Genomic DNA, 19,846 nt, shown 5'->3' on the forward strand with positions numbered 1-19,846 from the left:
ACCGGGCACACTAAATTTCTCTGGGCACAGTAGGACACAGCAGACTTAAACTCATAAACACACATTCAATAAATTCACCTATAACAGTTTCTAAACCAGTTTTCCATAGCTATACCAGGACACAATACATTTCTATTCAATAAATTCACATGAGAGACACATTCAATAAAGTGAACACAATAAACACTTTGTTCGTCCATTCCACCAGTAAACATTAGCACAGTTTGATTATCCGAAAAAAACTATTTCCACACCAAAAAACCGATCCAAAATACATTCAGTCAACCAAATACACAGTTTGCATATCCATTCACCAAAAATATAGCGCTTGCCACAATACATGCCACCATCAAAGGTTCTATACTGCTATGCACCAAAACACGACGCCCCGAAGCTGCTATGCACAAAACAAATGGCCACTGCTATGCACCAGAAAAAAAGGTCCTCCAAATGTATCTAAGCTCAAACATTGTGACCCTGACAAATGAACAACTTTAATTAAAATAAAATATAAAATAAATACGCCAAAAAAATCCTCCAGATATATCTAAGATGTTATGTCAAACATTGTGACCTGACAAATTAACTACTTCAATTAAAATAAAATAAAATGGTTTGAAGTAAACTTGGTATATCCTGCAGATGACCCTTGAGTATTAGGACATGTTTGAATGGAAATGTTGATGCATTTGCCAAACCAATCCACTGTTGTTGACCTAAAAATAAATATATACATAAAAAATAAAAAAACCCATTAACAACATAGACAAATTTGTTTGAAGTAACAATATTGTGTCTGTACCTCATGACTTTGGGCTACACCAAAAACATTCAGTCAACCAAATACCAAAAGCAATATTTTGTTTTTACCTCATGACTTTGGCCTACATTGCTAGTTGTTGCCATGACACTCCTACGGCTCACCTATAACACCATAAAACAACACTAATTTTAATACAAATACAACACATTAAACACATCAGTAAGCATAGTAAAAATTATATATTAAATGCATACTTTAAAACTTAAAAAACCTTGTGCATTTGTTGCCTAAAACCCCTGTTCCCCTTCCACCTCTTATCACACTTGCAGAGGCAATAGGTGGGGCAGCAGGTATAGCAACTTTCAAATTCTAGAGAAAGAGAGAGGAGTAGGTAATAAAACAAACAAGAAGATATTGGGTGTGCCAGGTATACCACGTCATTGGTATGCCCACCCAATGAAAACACACCATATGAGCTTCTTGTCAACATTTTTTACACGCAGGTGGAACAAAATTAACAAGGGCGAAGCTCCCTTAAGGCGGTTTAGTCTGCATCCGCTTGAAAAATAGAGCTGCTTTATGTGTGAAAATGCTAACAAGAAGCTGATATGGTGCGTTTTCATTGCATGGGCATTACCAATGAAGTGTTATGCCTGGCGCACCCAATAATTACTCAAATCAAGGAGCCAAAAATCAATAAAGCGGTCCAAGTTACAATTGTACAACTATGAAAAACTGATTCATGGTGATTTTCTCACAAGTTGTCATGACAATTGGTAAAAGGCACATCAATAATATATATTGCTACTAGTGTTCAATATATAATTGATTACTGACATGCATGGATGTTTTCGTCAATTACCTGACAAACAGTTAGCTATCAAATAAGGAAAAAAAAAAAAAACATCATACAATGACGACTTAGATTAGCAGAAAATAGATAAGTACCATGCGATCAGGTTGCATGTTAAACACTAAAATCCGACAGCCTGCAATTTTGCTCTCAGCGCTTAACTTTTCTGATGTTCGAAATGTCTGGTAATTTTCCTAGTGACTTGCATCCAGAAATGTCCAAGAATGTCAAAAATTTTAGTTCATCGAGTCCCCAAATCTCAGTAAGTTTCGCACAGTTACAAAGTCGTAATTCCTTTAAATTTTCTAGTCTCGACAGATCAAGTATCCTCTCCAAGGCTGTGCATGATGACAAGTCCAACATCTTCAAGGATTTCAAAGCCTTAAGACCCTGTATCTCATGTAGCTTCTGGCACTGGGCGAGGTTTAATTCTTTCAGCATTTCCAATTTCGATAGATCAGGCAATCTTTTCAAGGATATGCACCCACTCACATTCAAATATTCCAAGGACTCCAATCTGTCAAGGCCCCTAATTTCATTCAGCTTCTCGCAATTCAAAGAAACTAATTTCCTTAACTTCTTTAAATTTGAAAGATCTGGTAATGTTTCAAGTGATTCGCACCATGATGTCCTCAAGTATCTTAAAGATCCTAGCTGTTCTAGCCCTTCAAGCATACGCAACTTTATGCACTCAGATACGTCCAAACTTATTAGGAGTTCTAATCTTCCGAGGCCTTGAATCTCCGTTAACTCTGAGCACTGGCCAAGCATTAGTTCTGATAAATTTTTCAAATTTGAAAGATCTGGCAGCCTCTTCATTGAATCACAAACTTGAAGAAAAAGTTTGAACAGGCTCGAGGGAAGAGTTGGAAGGCATTGAAGTTGTTCACAATTTTGAATAGTGAGCTCCTTAAGCCTAGAAAGGGCACCAAGCTCCATTGGTAGGATGCTAATGCTAATACCATACAAGGTCAAGGTCTCCAGTTTGGCTAACTTTCCAATATCTTCAGGAATTTTCAACAGCTTAGAGCACTTAGAAAAGCACAATTCCTTTAGATTCATCAGGCTAGGAAAGTTTAGAAATGTCTCCATTGACATGCAAGTGACTCGTAGACTTACTAGACTAGAGGGGAGCTCTGGAAGAAACTGAAGCTCTCTGCAACCGAGTAAATCAAGGGTTTGGAGGTGAGAAAGCCCACAAATGCTTGTTGGTAGGCTACAAATATTTGTGCAATCTATTCTTAAGATTCTAAGAGAGGATAGTCTCTCAACAGTACTGGGAATTGCACCTTCCAAATTGTAACAATGTGAGGCATGTAACTCTTCAAGTTTTAGTAACATTCCGATGGTACTAGGTAACTTCATTATGGAAGAATGATCAATCTCAAGAACTTTCAAACTTTTTAGGTTGCCAATAGTATCAGGTAAATCTGTAAATTTTGCTGCAAATAAGCGCAGCTCAATTAATGATTCCAATTTCCCAATGGAGTCTGGAATTTCTTTTAATTGTGAACAATACCTTAGTGACAAGCATCGCAATTTCACTAGCGAGCCAATTGAGTCTGGTAGTTCAGTAATACTTGTAAAATCAAATGTGAGGTCAGAAAGAGATTTTAGATGGCTGATGGAGGTAGAAATTTGAGTCAACGACCCACAACAAGTGGCACTAAGAATTTCAAGCTTCTTCATAACACCTCTACCAATAGGGACTTCTTGTATAGAAGTACCATCAATGAGCAGCTCTGTTAAACCTTCCACAGAATCAAATTCCAGAGGCAGCCTCTTAAGTTTAGCACAATTCTTCACATTTAAGAAAACTAGACTCTTGAGACACCCAATTGATGGGTCGATATGAACCAAATTCTCACAATCTTCAAGAATCAATCTTTCTAAAGTTATACATGCAGAGAAGTCAGGAGTTCTAACCATGTAACCGCAACCTGTGAGATTTAGGACTTTCAACTTTCTTGCAATCTGCGAAATAAGGAAAAAAAGAATTGCTTAAATTTTATTACAGAGAATTATGTGATGAGACACACGAAACAAAAGCAGATAAATTGATGAAACCTTGATATGATTCCAACCCTCCCAGGCTTCTGTGACCTTGCTCCATGATAAATCAATAATGACCAGATCCTTTAGATGAAAATTGGTTGGTCTAAAAATGGGAGGGCATGCATTCCAACGAAGCCATCTTAACTTTAAAAGAAGGCGCTTAAAATCTCCATCCAGGTTTGCATAGTCCATTTGAAGGAACCTTAGATTAGATAGGCCTGCAAATTCTTCATTTGTAAGAGGGGATGCTTGTGTCTCTAATCCAAAGTCAACACACAGAGCTTCAACCTTTCTTGTTCCCTGCCGAAAGAGAACCTTAGATCAGTAAAAAATATACTAATGTTATGATTATAATAGTGTCCCAAAAAACTAGTATTAATGATGATTTACACTCTCTCTGAGGAAATTCCAGTTATTATTTCAACTTTCAAGTAGTTCATACATAATTGAGTTAGTAAGGTAACAAGAAAATTAATGCTTAATAAGGGACATCCATTCATGAAGAAGTTGGATCTTACTGTATGAGTCTCCAGTATATTGAAGGCTTCATTATGCAACCACACCCTACTACGCTCCCCCGGCTCCTTGAAATTTTCTTGACGGACAATATCCCTGCCAATGTCTCTAAGCTGATCATGCATCCTTAGCTCATTGTTGTCTCCAATTTTCACCAGGGACATGAGAAGAAGAACTTCAATTCCATTTTCCGGATAAAATTCGCAGGCATCCCACATGTGGAAAGCAATTCTTTTATCCACTCCAATGAAAAGGCATGCAATATCGAGAAATATCTGTTGTTGTTCATATTCTAATGCATCGTAACTTATTTTCAACTTCTTCTGGACTTGTCCATCCGGTATTCTCTTCAACTTCTTCAATGTCTCATTCCACACCGCTTCACTCTTGCCAGATAAAAAAGAACCAATAATCTCAAGAGCCAAAGGCAACCCTCCAGTTGTGGACGCAACATCTCTAGAGAGAGTATCATAGTCTTCTGGGGGGTGGTCCCTTCTAAAAGCATGCATGCTGAAAAGTTGAAGAGATTGATTAGAATCCAATTCCTTCGGTTCATAAGTCCAATCTACCTCAGGGATATTTAGAATCTCTTTGTTTCTAGTTGTGACAATTATCCTACTTCCTGAACCAAACCAATCACACTTTCCCACAAGTGCATGAAGTTGAATTTTTTGATCGACATCATCAACGACAACAAGAACTTTCTTCCCGGAAAATCGATCTTTGATTACATTAATTCCTTCGTCCATATTTCTAATGTCAGCGCATCTCCGTTTTAAGATGGTAGATATAAGTTGACTCTGCAAATTAACAAGACCATTGTGTTGCTGTGCTGTTTCTCTAACATCCGCAAGGAAGCAACAGAATTCAAAATGTTGGGAGAGTTGGTTGTAGATGACCTTGGCAATGGTGGTCTTGCCTATTCCTCCCATGCCATGGATTCCCACAAACCTTACATCACTGGAATTAACGCTCAACAATCTCATCATTTCTTCAACATGATTATCAATTCCAACTAAGCATTCATTTACAACCAGTGAGTTCCTTTTCAGTTCTCCCCATACCTTTGAAACAACCATCTTTATCAGTCTCCCTTGATGCCTGCCAAACATAACTGATGTCATATGTATGAGGGAAAAAATGATAGAAAGAAGTTTGAAAAATCATTTGATTGACAATTTTCTGAAAACTTTTGTTTGTAAATTAAGTAAAACTAGTGCCTAATTCCAGAGAACTAAACCAAACAAGTTTGTAGTTGGTGCTAATAAGGAAAATATACATGTTAAAGGGAAAATAATCAGAAAAGTTAAAATAGCATGATCAATATATACAAGTAAATGTACACAATTACCCATCAGCAACTTTGCTCACTTCCCATCCCTTCAATTCTCCAACCTCCCTCAATGCCTCCCTCCACCCCTCTACAGTAGCACTATCAAAATGCTTCTTGTGTTCCTGGAATGCCTTTCCATAACTCCCCGTCTGCTTTCGCACATCGGACGGTTCAACATCGTAGAAAATGGGTAATATGATTTGCCCCAAAGTCCTCTTACACTCAACCAACTTGGTGAGCTCAAGCAGGCACCATTTACTTGAAGCATAGTCTTTGGAAAAGACTGGAATAGATATCTTGGAGTGCTGTATTGCCTTGAGAAGCTCAGGACCTATCTTCTCTCCAATGCGAAGCTCATCGTTGTCTCTAAACGTGCGAATTCCTGCATCCACAAGGTCGTTGTAGAGGTAGTCAGTGAAGTTTTTACGAGTGTCTTCGCCTCTGAAGCTTAAGAACACTTCATAGTCCCACCCTACAGGTGAAGGGGTTGGCAATGAAGAAGAGTTCAAAGGTGCTAATGAAGTAGTGTTCAAGGGAGGTGCTGATGTGTTGTTGATCTTCTTCTTGATGAAAACAAGAAAGGGTATGAGAATTGCAGCAAGTGTGATGAGACAAGATAGCCATAACCAATTCTCTGTATCCATTTCGAATGCAGTGAGAGGACAGGCTTACACAGTGATGAGTTCTTGTTAAGTTTCAGTGGGGATTGAAGAAATGAATCCTTCAATTTCTTAATTTCCACACCTAGACCAAAAGCCACAAGCAAAGGATCAGAACCTAACCCAATTCATCTCCCAATCCATCCATTAAAGTTTGGTGCTTTCCAGCTGCTATCGAAGGTTAGGAGGACCCACTAACATTTTTATTTTTTTGAAAGGTAGGGCCCATTAACATGTGCTTTCTTGAGGTGCTTGGATGCTGAGAAGGGTACATTCTAATCCATCCATTAGAGATTGCCTATACAAAAATTTTAATTATTTATTGTTTTATATTTTTTATATAAAATTTTTTGTATAAAAATATATCCTTAATAACAATTAACAAGTGTCATGTTTAGACTCTACATAATTTTTACAAACTAGTTGATTCGTTAATGGAATGAAAACTGGTTGATTCGTTAATGGAATGAAAAAAAGGGAAGAGAAATGAAATATGTTGATGTGCCGGTGTAAAAAGATTGGATAAAATACAAAATAATTTTACACATTTATATATCTTAACATATTATTAAAAATAAAAAATAAATAATTAATTATATATTTTGCGTTTTTATACAAAAGAGTGTTTTAAGTTTCAGTGGACATTGAAAAAATGAATCCTTTCACTTTCTTAATTTTCACACCTACACCAAAAGGCACAAGCAAAGGATCATATTCCTGCAACCTAACCCTCTCGACCTCCCAATCCATCCATTAAAGTCTGGTGCTTTCCAGCTGGTATCAAAGGTTAGGAGGACCCACTATCATGTGCTTTCAAATCGAAAAAAAGAAAATATATATATATATATATATATATATATATATATATATATATATATATATAACATGTGATTATCATTCTCCCTCGTCTTTCTTCTGCAACCAAACATATTGGTCTAATTGATTCCGAATATCCTGACATTAATTTTTGAATACCCAAGAAAATGAAGAAGTAAACGAAATTTCAGACATGCTAGCAATTATGGGCTGTATTTTAATAGGTATGCTGAGATGTTGATTTGATTCTGCCTATTACAATCCATACATAATTTAAAGTTGTAGCCGTTTAGGTTAGGTAATTCTGGGACAGCGCTCGCCTGAAATTATATGAGGTGGTGTATTTGTGAATGTGAAAAATACTACTGAGTTTGTTTATTCTAATTGACACTATTTGGACTCTTTATCTAAATGAAATTGTGAGCATGAGCTCGAGTTTGACTCGGTTGGTTTAAAAAAAAAAAAAAAAACCAAGTCTTTGATGAGCTTGGTTTGAATTTTTAATAAATAACTCGATTCATTTGCTATTAGACGAACGAAAAATAAAATTGTTTTGGAATTCGTCAGAAAAGGTTCCAAAAATAAAATTCTGTGTAAATGGCAGCAGCCACTGGAAAACAAGGCTTCTCATATGTAAACATGTATTTTGGATACTACCAAATGATTTCAGTGATTCCGTTTTCAACAGAGTTGTTATTATTGGACTATGTCCAAACTTATTGGTTCTATTGTTAGAGGCAGCTCCAAGCCTAGGACCCAAGTAACTCGCTATTCAATTATGGTCTTTCAGTTCCTTTCAAGACATTGTTGTTGCTCATTCTCTGGGTCAACGGCCTATAACTAAGGTGATAAATTATGAACAATGCTTGACTATTCACTAATAAATAAAAAGTTCATACTTACTTTTGATGTGACGTATAAATAATGTGACAAGTATCCCTAAAATAAAAAATAATAAAAATTTAAAAATTTGATTAGTTACTGAGTCAACTCAAAAGATGCAAATCAAATTCTAATTTAACCCTCCCTCTATCTCAAACTACTCCGCTAAAATCCTAATATGCTAATACTAAAGTTGACTTTTATTGTTTAATGTGTAATCCTTATATATACTTATTAATTATTTTTATTTTAAATAAACCCAATTACATAAAATCTGGTTCATATGATTTTATAGATGATTTGTTGATAGTAGGATATATTGTTATTAATTATTTTTTTTTATTTTTATTTTTATTTTTCTTTTGGGTGAAAACAAATTTTTTTGTGTCATTACATTTAAGATGATTTGTTGATAGTAGGCAGACTTTGGACTAGAAAACAATAATTCACATTTAACAAAACTAGACTCTTGAGATACCCAATTGATGGGTCAATATGAACCAAATTCTCACAACCTTCAAGAATCAACCTTTCTAAAGTTGCATATGCAGAGAAGTCAGGAGTTCTAACCATGTATTTGCAACTCGTGAGATTTAGAACTTTCAACTTTCTTGCAATCTGCAAAATAAGGAAAAAGAGAATTGCTTAGAATCAATTACAAAGAATTTTGTGATGAGACATGTGAAAGAAAAGCATAGAAATTGATGAAACCTTGATATGATTCCAACCCTCCCAGGCTTCTGTGACCTTGCTCCATGATAAATCAAGAATGACCAGATTCTTTAGATGAAAATTGGTTGGTCCAAAAATTTGAGGGCATCCGTTCCAGCAAAGCCATCTTAACTTTGAAAGAAGACCCTTAAAATCTCCATCCAGGTTTGCATAGTCCATTTGAAGGAACCTTAGATTAGATATGTCTGCAAATTCTTCATTTGTAAGCCGTCTTAACTTTGCCTGTGACTCTGCTTGAAAGTTAACACAGATAGCTTCAACCTTTCTTGTTCCCTGCCAAAAAAGAATCTTTAGATAAGTAAAAAATATACTAAGGCTACAACTATGGTGGACACAAAAACTAGTATTAATGATGAATTACACTCTCTGAGGAAATTCCAGTTATTATTTCAACTTTCATGAGGAAGTTGAATCTTACTGTATGAGTCTCCAATATGTCGAAGGCTTCATCATGCAACCACACCCTACTACGCTCCCCCGGCTCCTTGAAATTTTCTTGACGGACAATATCCCTGCCAATGTCTCTAAGCTGATCATGCATCCTTAGCTCATTGTTGTCTCCAATTTTCACCAGGGACATGAGAAGAAGAACTTCAATTCCATTTTCCGGATAAAATTCGCAGGCATCCCACATGTGGAAAGCAATTCTTTTATCCACACCAATGAAAAGACATGCAATATCGAGAAATATCTGTTGTTGTTCATATTCTAATGCATCGTAACTTATTCTCAGCTTCTTCTGGACTTGTCCATCCGGTATTCTCTTCAACTTCTTCAATGTCTCATTCCACACCGCTCTTCTCTTGCCAGATAAAAAAGAACCAATAATCTCAAGAGCCAAAGGCAACCCTCCAGTTTTGGACGCAACATCTCTAGAGAGAGTATCATAGTCTTCTGGGGGATGGTCCCTTCTAAAAGCATGCTTGCTGAAAAGTTGAAGAGATTGATTAGAATCCAATTCCTTCGGTTCATAAGTCCAATCTACCTCAGGGATATTTAGAATCTCTTTGTTTCTAGTTGTGACAATTATCCTACTTCCTGAACCAAACCAATCACACTTTCCCACAAGTGCATGAAGTTGAATTCTTTGATCTACATCATCAACGACAACAAGAACTTTCTTCCCAGAAAATCGATCTTCGATTACATTAATTCCTTCATCCATACTACTAATGTTGGCGCATCTCCATTTTAAGATGGTAGATATAAGTTGATTTTGTAAATTAACAATACCATTGGGTTGTTGTGCTGCTTCTCTAACATCTGCAAGGAAGCAACAGAATTCAAAATTCTGTTGGGAGAGTTGGTTGTAGATGACCTTGGCAATAGTGGTCTTGCCAATTCCTCCCATGCCATGGATTCCCACAATCCTTACATCACTGGTATTAACACTCAAAAATCTCATCATTTCTTCAACATGATCATCAATTCCAACTAAGCATTCATTATTTACAACCAATGAGTTCCTTTTTAGCTCTCCCCATACCTTTGAAACAACCATCTTTATCAGTCTTCCTTGATGCCTGCCAAACATAACTGATTTCATATATATGGGTAAAAATTGATAGAAAATCCATTTGATTGACAATTTTCTGAAACTTATGTTTGTAAACTAAGTTAAACTAGTGCCTAGTTTCAGCGGACCGAACCAAATAAGTCCATCTATAGTTGGGGCTAATAAGGAAAATATACATGTAATGGAAAATAATCAGAAAAGTTAAAATAGCATAATCAGTATATACAAGTAGATGTACACAATTACCCATCAGCAACTTTCTTCACTTCGCATCCCTTCAATTTTCCAACCTCCTTCAATGCCTCCTTCCACTCCTCCACAATAGCACTAACAAAATGCTTCTTGTGCTGCCAGAAGGCCTTTTCGTAAGTCCACTGTCTCATCACTCTATGCCCATTTCCTGCACCAAAAATCAAATAAAATCATAAAGCTTAAATATATATTTTAATTTTTTTATTTTTAAATTGTTATAGAAAATAATTTGAAGCTTCAAAATTCTTGCTATCAAGAATCTTACGGAAATATTTTGAGAAGATATTAAAAATACATAAGTAGCCATACACAAAGTCCTCCAAATGAAATCTTCTAGGATATAGACAGTGATAATTACCATGCCATCAGGTTGCATGTAAAACACTTCTCTGATGTTCTAAATGTAGTAAATTTCGTAATGACATGCATCCAGAAACGTCCAATAATTTCAGTTCTCCAAGTCTGCAAATCTCACCAAGTTTCTCACAGTTATGAAGTCGTAATTCCTTTAAAGTTCTTAGTCTCGACAGATTAGGTATCCTCTCCAAGACTGCACGATGTCAAGTCCAGCATCTTCATGGATTTCAAAGCCTCAAGACCCTCAATCTCATGTAGTTTCTGGCAGTAGGCGAGCCTCAAGTCTTCTAACATTTTCCAAGTATGATAGATCGGGCAATCTTTCCAAGGATATGCATGATGCCAACTTGACAAGTCCAGCATGCACAAGGATTTCAAAGCCTCAAGACCCTCAATCTCATGTAGCTTCTGGCACTTGGCGAGATTCAACTCTTCCAGCATTTCCAACTCGACAGATCGGGCAATCTTTCCAGGGATTTGCACAATGGCAAGACCAGCATCTTCAAGGATTTCAAAGCCCCAAGACCCTGAATCTCATATAGCTTCTGGCACTTGGTGAGCTTTAATTCTTCCAGCATTTCCAACTACGACAGATCAGGCAATCTTTCCAAGGATATGCATGATGACAAGTCCAGCTCCCTCAAGGATATCTGGCTGTGGGCGAGCTTTAAGTCTCTCAGCATTTCCAAGTTTGATAGACTAGGCAATCCTTCCAAGGCTGTGCAATATGACAAGTCCAGCTTTTTCAAGGATTTTTTTTTTTTTTTTCCTGAATACTTTTTCAAGGATTTCAAAGCTGATAGATCAGATATCCTCTCCAAGGCTGTACAATATGACAAGCAAATTGACATCAGGGATTCTAACTTCGACGGATCAGTCAATCTTTCCAAGGATATGCACGATGACAAGTCCAGCAACCACAAGGATTTCAAAGCCTCACTCGACCTTTTATAGCTTCTGGCACTAGTCGAGATTTAATTCTTCTAGCAGTTCCAAGTTCGACAGATCAGGCAATCTTTCCAAGGACAAGCACGATGACAAGTCCAGTATGCGCAAGGAATTCAAAGCCTCAAGACCCTCAATCTCATGTAACTTCTGGCACTTGGCGAGATTTAATACTTCCAGCATTTCCAAGTTTGAAAGATCGGGCAATATTTCCAAGGATGTGCACGCTGACAAGACCAGCATCTTCAAGGATTTCAAAGCCTCAAGACCCTCAATCTCATATAGCTTCTGGCAATTGGTGAGATTTAATTCTTCCAGCATTTCCAAGTTCGACAGATCAGGCAATCTTTCCAAGGATATGCATGATGACAAGTCCAGCTTGCTCAAGGATTTCAATGCCTCAAGACCCTCAATCTCATGTAGCTTCTGGTTGTGGGTGAGCTTTAAGACTTCCAGCATTTCCAAGTTTGATAGACCAAACAATCTTTCCAAGGCTGTGCAATATGACAAGTCCAGCGTGTTCAAGGATTTCAAAGCCGACAGATCAGGTATCCTCTCAAAGGCTACACAATATGACAAGTCTAGCAACTCCAGGGATTCCAACTCTGACAGATCAGGCAATCTTTCTAAGGATTTGCAAGATGACAAGACCAGCTTCTTCAAGGATTTCAAAGCCTCTAGACACTCAACCTCATATAGGTTCTGGCACTCAGCGAGATTTAATTCTTCCAGCATTTCCAAGTTAGACAGATCAGGCAATCTTTCCAAGGATATGCACGATGACAAGTCCAGCTTCCTCAACGATTTCAAAGCCTCAACACCCTCAATCTCATGTAGCTTCTGGCTGTGGGTGAGCTTTAAGTCTTCCAGCATTTCCAAGTTTGATAGACCAGACAATCTTTCCAAGGCTGTGCAATATGACAAGTCCAGTGTCTTCAAGGATTTCAAAGCCGACAGATCAGGTATCCTCTCAAATGCTATGCAATATGACAAGTCTAGCGACTCCAGGGATTCCAAGTTCGACAGATCAGGCAATCTTTCCAAGGATATGCATGATGACAAATCCAGCAACCACAAGGATTTCAAAGCCCCAAGACCCTCAATCTTTTGTAGCTTCTGGCACTTGTCGAGATCTAATTCTTCTAGCACTTCCAAGTTCGCCAGATCAGGCAATCTTTCCAAGGATATGCATGATGACAAGTCCAGTATGCGCAAGGATTTCAAAGCCTCAAGACCCTCAATCTCACGTAGCTTCTGGCACTCGGCGAGATTTAATATTTCCAGCATTTCCAAGTTCGACAGATCAGGCAATCTTTCCAAGGATTTGCACGATGACAAGACCAGCATCTTTAAGGATTTCAAAGCCTCAAGACCCTCAGTCTCATGTAGCTTCTGGCACTTGGTGAGCTTTAATTCTTTCAGCATTTCCAACTTTGACAGATCAGGCAATATTTCCAAGGATATACAAAATGACAAGTTCAGCTTACTCAAGGATTTCAAAGCCTGAAGACCCTCAATGTCATGTAACTTCTGGCACTCGGCAAGCGTTAATTCTTCCAGCATTTCAAACTTCGACAAATCAGGCAATCTTTCCAAGGATATGCACGATGACAAGTCCAGCATCTTCAAGGATTTCAAAGCCTCAAGACCCTCAATCTCATGTAGCTTCTGGCTGTGGGTGAGCTTTAATCTTTCCAGCTTTTCCAAGTTCGACAGATGAGGCAATCTTTCCAAGGCTGTGCAATATGACAAGTCCCGCAGCAAATCCAGGGATTTCAAAGATGACAGATCAAGTATCGTCTTCAAAGCTGTGCAATATGACAAGTCTAGCGACTCCAGGGATTCCAACTTCGATACATCAGGCAACCTTTCCAAGGATTTGCACGATGATAAGTCCAACATCCACAAGGATTTCAAAGCCTCAAGACCCTCAACCTCGTGTAGCTTGTGGCATTGGGCGAGATATAATTCTGTCAGCATTTCCAAGTTCGACAGATCAGGCAATCTTTCCAAAGAGATACAAGATGACAAGTCCAGCATCTTTAAGGATTTCAAAGCCTCAATACCCTTAATCTCATGTAGCTTCTGGAGCTCGGTGAGCCTTAATACTTCCAGCATTTCCAAGTTCGACAGATCGGGCAATCTTTCCAAGGATATGCACGATGACAAGACCAAAATCTTCAAGGATTTCAGAGCCTCAAGACCCTCAATCTCGTGTAACTTCTGGCATTCACCGAGCCTTAATACTTCCAGCATTTCCAAGTTCGACAGATTGGGCAATCTTTCCAAGCATATGCACGATGACAAGACCAGCATCTTCAAGGATTTCAAAGCCTCAAGACCCTTAATCTCATGTAGCTTCTGGCACTCGGCGAGCCTTAATACTTCCAGCATTTCCAAGTTAGACAGATCAGGCAATCTTTCCAAGGATATGCACCCACTCATATTCAGATATTCCAAGGATTCCAATTTGTCAAGTCCCCTAATCTCTTTCAGATTCGTGCATTGCTCAGTATCTAATTTCCTTAATTTTTTTAAATTAGAAAGATCTGGAAAATTTTCTACTAATTCGCACGATGATGTGCTCAAGTATGTCAAAGATCTACCAATAGGGACTTCTTCTATAGAAGTACCATCGATGAGGAGCTCCTCCAAAGAATCGAATTCCAGAGGCAGCCTTTTGAATTTAGCACAATTCTTCACATTTAAGAAAACTAGACTCTTGAGATGCCCAATAGATGGGTCAATATAAACCAAACTCTCACAGTCTTCAAGAATCAATCTTTCGAAAGTTGAATATGCAGAGAATTCAGGAGTTGTAACCATGCAGCCGCAACCTGTGAGATTTAGAACTTTCAACTTTTTTGCAATCTGCGAAATAACGAAAAAGAGAATTGCTTACAATCAATTACAAAGAATTATGTAATGAGACACACGAAACAAAAGCAGAGAAAATGATGACACCTTGATATGATTCCAACCCTCCCAGGCTTCTGTGACCTTGCTTCGTGATAAATCAAGAATGACCAGATTCTTTAGGTTAAAATTGGTTGGTCTAAAAACTTCAGGGCATCCATTCCAGCGAAGCCATCTTAACTTTAAAAGATGACCCTTAAAATCTCCTTCCAGCTTTGTAAAGTCTATTTGAAGGAACCTTAGATTAGATAGGTTTACAAATTCTGCATTTGTAAGACAGCATGCCTGTGACTCTGATTCAAAGTTAACACAGATAGCTTCAACCTTTTTTGTTCCCTGCAGAAAGAGAAACTTTAGATTAGTAAAAAACATACTGATGCAATATTATAGTGTCCCAAAAAACTAGTATTAATGATGATTTTCACTCCCTCTGAGAAAATTCCGATTATTATTTCAACTTTCGAGTAGTTCATACATAATTGAGTTAGTAAGGAGACAAGAAAATTAATGCTTAATAAAGGACATCCATTCAGGAAGAAGTTGAGTCTTACTGTACGAGTCTCCAATATTTCATAGGCTTTTTCATGAAACCACACCCTGCTACGCTCCTCCGGATTATTATTATTTTCTTGACGGACAATGTCCCTGCCAAGGTCTCTAAGCTGATCATGCATCCTTAGCTCATTGTTATCTCCAATTTTTACCAATGACCGGCGCATAAGAACTCCAATATCACTTTTGGGATAATCCCACATGTGGGAAGCAATCCTTCTGTCCACTCCAATGAAAAGACAGGCAATATCGAGAAATATCTGTTTTTGTTTATCATTCAATGCATCGTAACTTATTTTCAGCTTCTGTTGCACTTCTTCATTTGGTGCTATTTTCAACTCCTCTAATTTATCTTCCCATTCCTCTTTTTCAATGCTAATAAAAAGACAACCAATAATCTCAAGAGCCAAAGGTAACCCTCCAGTAGTGGACACAACATCTCTAGATAAAGTATCATAGTCTTCTGGGGGATAGTCCCTTCTAAAAGCATACCTGCTGAAAAGTTGAAGAGATAGATTAGAATCCAATTGCTTTGGTTCATAAGTCCAAATGACCCCAGCCAGATTTAGAATCTCTTTGTTTCTAGTTGTGACAATTATCCTACTTCCTGAACCAAACCAATCACACTTTCCCACAAGTGCAAGTGCTTGAAGCTGATCTCTGTGATCGGCATCATCAACGACGACAAGAACTTTCCTCCCAGAAAATCTGTCTTTGATTGCATTAATTCCTTCGTCCATAGACCTAATTAAGTCAGAGCATCTCTGTTTTAAGATGCTAGATATAAGTTGGTTTTGCAAATGAACAAAACCATTCTGTTGTTGTGCTGTTTCTCTAACATCTGCAAGGAAGCAACATGATTTGAAACGTTGGGAGAGTTGGTTGTAGATGACCTTGGCTATAGTGGTCTTGCCAATTCCTCCCATGCCATGGATTCCCACAATCCTTACATCATTGGAATTAACACTCAACAATTTCATCATTTCTTCTACATGATCTTCAATTCCGACTAAGCATTCATTTACAACCAATGTGTTCCTTTTCAACTCTTCCCATACCTCTGAAACAACCTCCTTTACCAGTTGTCCTTGATAACTGCCAAACATAATTGATGTCACATATATCTATATATGTCCTATTTTTAGAAAACTGAACAAGAGAAAGTAGTTTCAAAATTATTTGATTAACAATTTGTGAAAAACCATTGTTTGTAAATTAATTTAAATAGTGTATTTTCTAGTGTTTAATTTACTTACCAAAAAATATAAAAATTATAGTGTCAAATTTGAGAGATGAACTGAATCAAACAAGTTCATAGTTGGTGCTAATAGTGAAAATTTACATTAAAGGAAAAAAAATCAGAAAAGTTAAAGATAGTAGAATAAGTAAATATACACAATTACCTATCAGCAACTTCCCAACCCTTCAATTCTCCAACCTCCCTCAATGCCTTCTTCCACTCCTCCACAATAGCACTATCAAAATGCTTCTTGTGCTGCCGGAAGGCCTTTTCGTAAGTCCCCGTCTGCTTTCGCACATCGGATGGTTCAACGTCGTAGAAAATGGGTAATATGATTTGCCCCCGAGTCCTCCTACACTCAACCATCTTGGTGACCTCAAGCAGGCACCACTTACTTGAAGCATAGTGTTTGGAAAAGACTGGTATGGATATCTTTGAGTGCTGTATAGCCTCGAGAAGCTCATCGCTTATCTTCTCTCCAATGCGAAGCTCATTGTCGTCTCTATACGTGTGAATTCCTGCAGCCACAAGGTCGTTGTAGAGGTAGTCAGTGAAGGTTTTACGAGTGTCTGGGCCTCTAAAACTCAAGAACACTTCATAGTCGCATCCTGCTGCAGCAGGTGGAGAAGTGGACGATGAAGAAGTGTTGGAAGGTGGTAATGAAGAAGTGTCCCTGGTCTCCTTCTTCTTCTTATTCTTGAACACAACCTTCATGACCCCACTTTCTCTCTTCCTCTTAGCTAGCTTTTTCTTGTTCTTCATGTGTGTGATGAGACCAGGTAGCCATAAAGGGTTCTTTGTATGCATTTCAAATGTGTTTTGAGTTTCAGTGGGATAGAAATGAAAATGATGAGAACGTAATGATAAGGGCCCGTTTGGGAAGTTTTGTGTGGTGTAGTGTTCTGAAATGAGATCAAAACAGGTTTGGGATGAAAATTTGGAGTGAGAATTTTGGAATAGAATTTATTATTATTATTATTATTTATGATTAAAATAAATTAATTACAGAGCTTAATTAGTTTGCAAAACAAGAATTACAGAGCTTGATTAGTTGATTTAGGAAAAAAATTAAAACAAAACCCATACACACAGAATTGCAGTTGCAGAGAGAGGAGAGAGAGACTAGGGCAATTGGGAGGCTGAAATGATTTGCCCTAAAAAAAAAATTAAACACAAAACCCATACATGGAGGCAGTTGCAGAGAGAGAGAGCGAGAATAGAGATGGAGGTGGGAGGCTGAAATGATTTGCCCTAAAAATAATTAAAACAAAACCCATACATGGAGGCAGTTGCAGAGAGAGAGCGAGAACAGAGATGGAGGTGGGAGGCTGAAATGATTTGCCCTAAAAATAATTGAAACAAAACACATACATGTAGGAAGTTGCAGAGAGAGAGAGCGAGAATAGAGATGGAGGTGGAAGGCTGAAATGATTTGCCGTAAAAAAAATTAAAACAAAACCCATACATGGAAGCAGTTGCAGAGAGAGAGCGAGAATAGAGATGGAGGTGGGAGGCTAAAATGATTTGCCCTAAAAATAATTAAAACAAAACCCATACATGGAGGCAGTTGCAGAGAGAGATAGCGGGAATAGAGATGGAGGTGGAAGGCTGAAATGATTTGCCCTAAAAAAAATTAAAACAAAACCCAAACATGGAGGCAGTTGCAGAGAGAGAGCGAGAATAGAGATGGAGGTGGGAGGCTGAAATGATTTGCCCTAAAAATAATTAAAACAAAACCCATACATGGAGGCAGTTGCAGAGAGAGAGAGAGAGCGAAATAGAGATTAGGCGCTTGGGAGACTGAAATGATTTGGGATGGATGATAAACGAGATTAGGGCTTAGCTACAGTTAAGATAGGGCTGGTGCAAAATGGAACACCAAAATCTTGTTCCAGCATTGGGTAGTGAATTTGTTTTGAAAGTGTTCCGTTACTGACATATTTTGGACTGAAATAGTGCTACTGTAGTACTATTGGAACAACACGGGAACATGGTTGAACAAATACCAAACAGGACATAAGTTCCTGTTAAGTTTGAGTGGCTAGAAATGAAAATGATGAGAACCTTATCATTCTTCAATCTCATAATTTCCACACCCTCTTTGACTTTCTTGTCACTGGCACATGATTCATGATGTTGATATGCAACCTAACTCTTTTTTGACATAATTTCCACACACTCTCTGACTTTCTGGTTTGGCACATGATTCACGATGGTTATATGCAATCTAACTTTTTTTTTTTTTACAGAGCAATCAAAGAAGTAACGTATTTGATGCAGCATGTGAGCTCTCGTGAATCTGCTTCGATGGTTCTGATCTCCGAACCTCTATCCCCCATCCATGGACTTCACTTACCATCACCAATTTTACGCCCCCAATTAACATGCCCTAAAACTGTCAACTTGTGACCTATTAAACTAACAAATAACCCCTGACATAACAAAAGCAAAAATGATTTTAACTGTTTATTTATTTTGATTGTATAATTTTGAACAATGGACTTAGATATTCTAATGTCCTCTTAATATCTATACGGTGTAAATAAATATTTACTCACGTAGATTTTCTTAACTAAAAACATAAGGTATCAGTTAAAGTTGAAAATAAGAAATTACAAATTAGAATATTAAAAATTATAATGTCTTGTTATAATCTACACCATCAATCCATGTTTAAGGCCCTTGTCCCTGGGATAAGTCAATCTTCGAGTTCCCCACGTATTCCATATAATCCACTTCATAAGCTCTCAATGGAGGAATAACTCTCCCATGAACTTGCTGCGCAAAGTATGCTTCTCTTCCCATAGTTTACCATACTTGGGAGGAAAGAAACAAGAGAATATTCAAAGCAAAGCAATCAACACAGAGAGCAGTGCTTGCAAGGATCACCTCCATGGTCACTGCCCTCCTGAAGCTAGGTTTCCTACGAGACAGTCCTTCTCTAAGGCCGCCGGATTAATTTGATCGCAGTTGATGGTGATCAATCATCATCCTCTGCTAGGGTTTCACCGGACCGAGTGCTAGCAACTGCCATTGACGGCTAATTAGCCGTTAATTTCAGTTATTAGATTGAATCGTTGTTTGGGCCTTTCTTTGTTTGAGCCTTGTTTGGGCTGTTTGGGCTTGTCTCCCTTTCCTTGGGCTATTTTGACCACTGGCCCGCTTGTAATTCTTATTTTTATTAATATTAGTTGCTTTAAATTCCGAAAAAAAAACCATATCTTGCGACATACAGCAATCTACAATATTGCCAAATGTAAACCCACCTCCAGTGTATTTTATCGTTACTTCTTCAAATTGATTAAAAAAAAAATTTCTTCTTCTTCTTTTTTATAGATGAGGTCTGCTTTTTTTAGTCTTTGCATTGCAATACAAGGATCCATTTAGGACTACAGTAGTTTAGAAGTGACACCAGATTTCTATGAATAATACTCTTTATTCCACAAATGTCCATATGGA

The 19,846-nt window shown here is 37.8% G+C and overlaps 3 protein-coding genes across 5 annotated transcripts; all 3 read right to left on the reverse strand.

The window, feature by feature from the left end:
- Positions 1 to 166: 166 nt before the first annotated feature.
- On the reverse strand, positions 167 to 8,768 carry LOC132304236 (disease resistance protein RUN1-like). 3 transcript variants are annotated; one of them, XM_059801829.1, is made up of 7 exons: positions 8,589 to 8,768; positions 8,448 to 8,495; positions 5,539 to 5,902; positions 4,190 to 5,288; positions 3,684 to 3,971; positions 1,712 to 3,590; positions 167 to 924 (listed from the first exon to the last, which is right to left on the reverse strand). In XM_059801829.1, exons 1-6 carry the CDS (start codon positions 8,632 to 8,634, stop codon positions 1,767 to 1,769), a joined length of 3,669 nt encoding a protein of 1,222 aa, XP_059657812.1. In that variant the 5' UTR covers positions 8,635 to 8,768; the 3' UTR covers positions 167 to 924; positions 1,712 to 1,766. The 3 variants fall into 3 exon arrangements, with proteins under 3 accessions (XP_059657812.1, XP_059657821.1, XP_059657803.1); XM_059801838.1 differs by lacking the exon at positions 5,539 to 5,902 and having other exon boundaries at positions 8,589 to 8,604; XM_059801820.1 differs by lacking the exons at positions 8,448 to 8,495; positions 8,589 to 8,768 and having other exon boundaries at positions 5,539 to 6,635.
- Positions 8,769 to 8,955: 187 nt separating this feature from the next.
- On the reverse strand, positions 8,956 to 11,682 carry LOC132276742 (disease resistance protein L6-like). The gene is made up of 3 exons (XM_059778331.1): positions 10,736 to 11,682; positions 10,372 to 10,525; positions 8,956 to 10,132 (listed from the first exon to the last, which is right to left on the reverse strand). Exons 2-3 carry the CDS (start codon positions 10,506 to 10,508, stop codon positions 8,956 to 8,958), a joined length of 1,314 nt encoding a protein of 437 aa, XP_059634314.1. The 5' UTR covers positions 10,509 to 10,525; positions 10,736 to 11,682.
- A 14-nt stretch (positions 11,683 to 11,696) lies between these two features.
- LOC132304227 (disease resistance protein RPV1-like) lies at positions 11,697 to 18,414 on the reverse strand. Its single transcript, XM_059801808.1, has 4 exons — positions 16,551 to 18,414; positions 15,147 to 16,242; positions 14,644 to 14,931; positions 11,697 to 14,550 (listed from the first exon to the last, which is right to left on the reverse strand). The coding sequence occupies exons 1-4, from the start codon at positions 17,192 to 17,194 to the stop codon at positions 11,698 to 11,700; spliced, it is 4,881 nt and encodes a 1,626-aa protein (XP_059657791.1). The 5' UTR covers positions 17,195 to 18,414; the 3' UTR covers position 11,697.
- Between the last annotated feature and the right edge of the window lie 1,432 nt (positions 18,415 to 19,846).

The sequence above is a fragment of the Cornus florida genome, unplaced genomic scaffold (assembly GCF_030987335.1).
Source record: "Cornus florida cultivar Cherokee Brave unplaced genomic scaffold, ASM3098733v1 CherokeeBrave_3.0.0_Hap2_Chr01, whole genome shotgun sequence".
In the NCBI taxonomy this organism is placed as follows: domain Eukaryota; kingdom Viridiplantae; phylum Streptophyta; class Magnoliopsida; order Cornales; family Cornaceae; genus Cornus; species Cornus florida.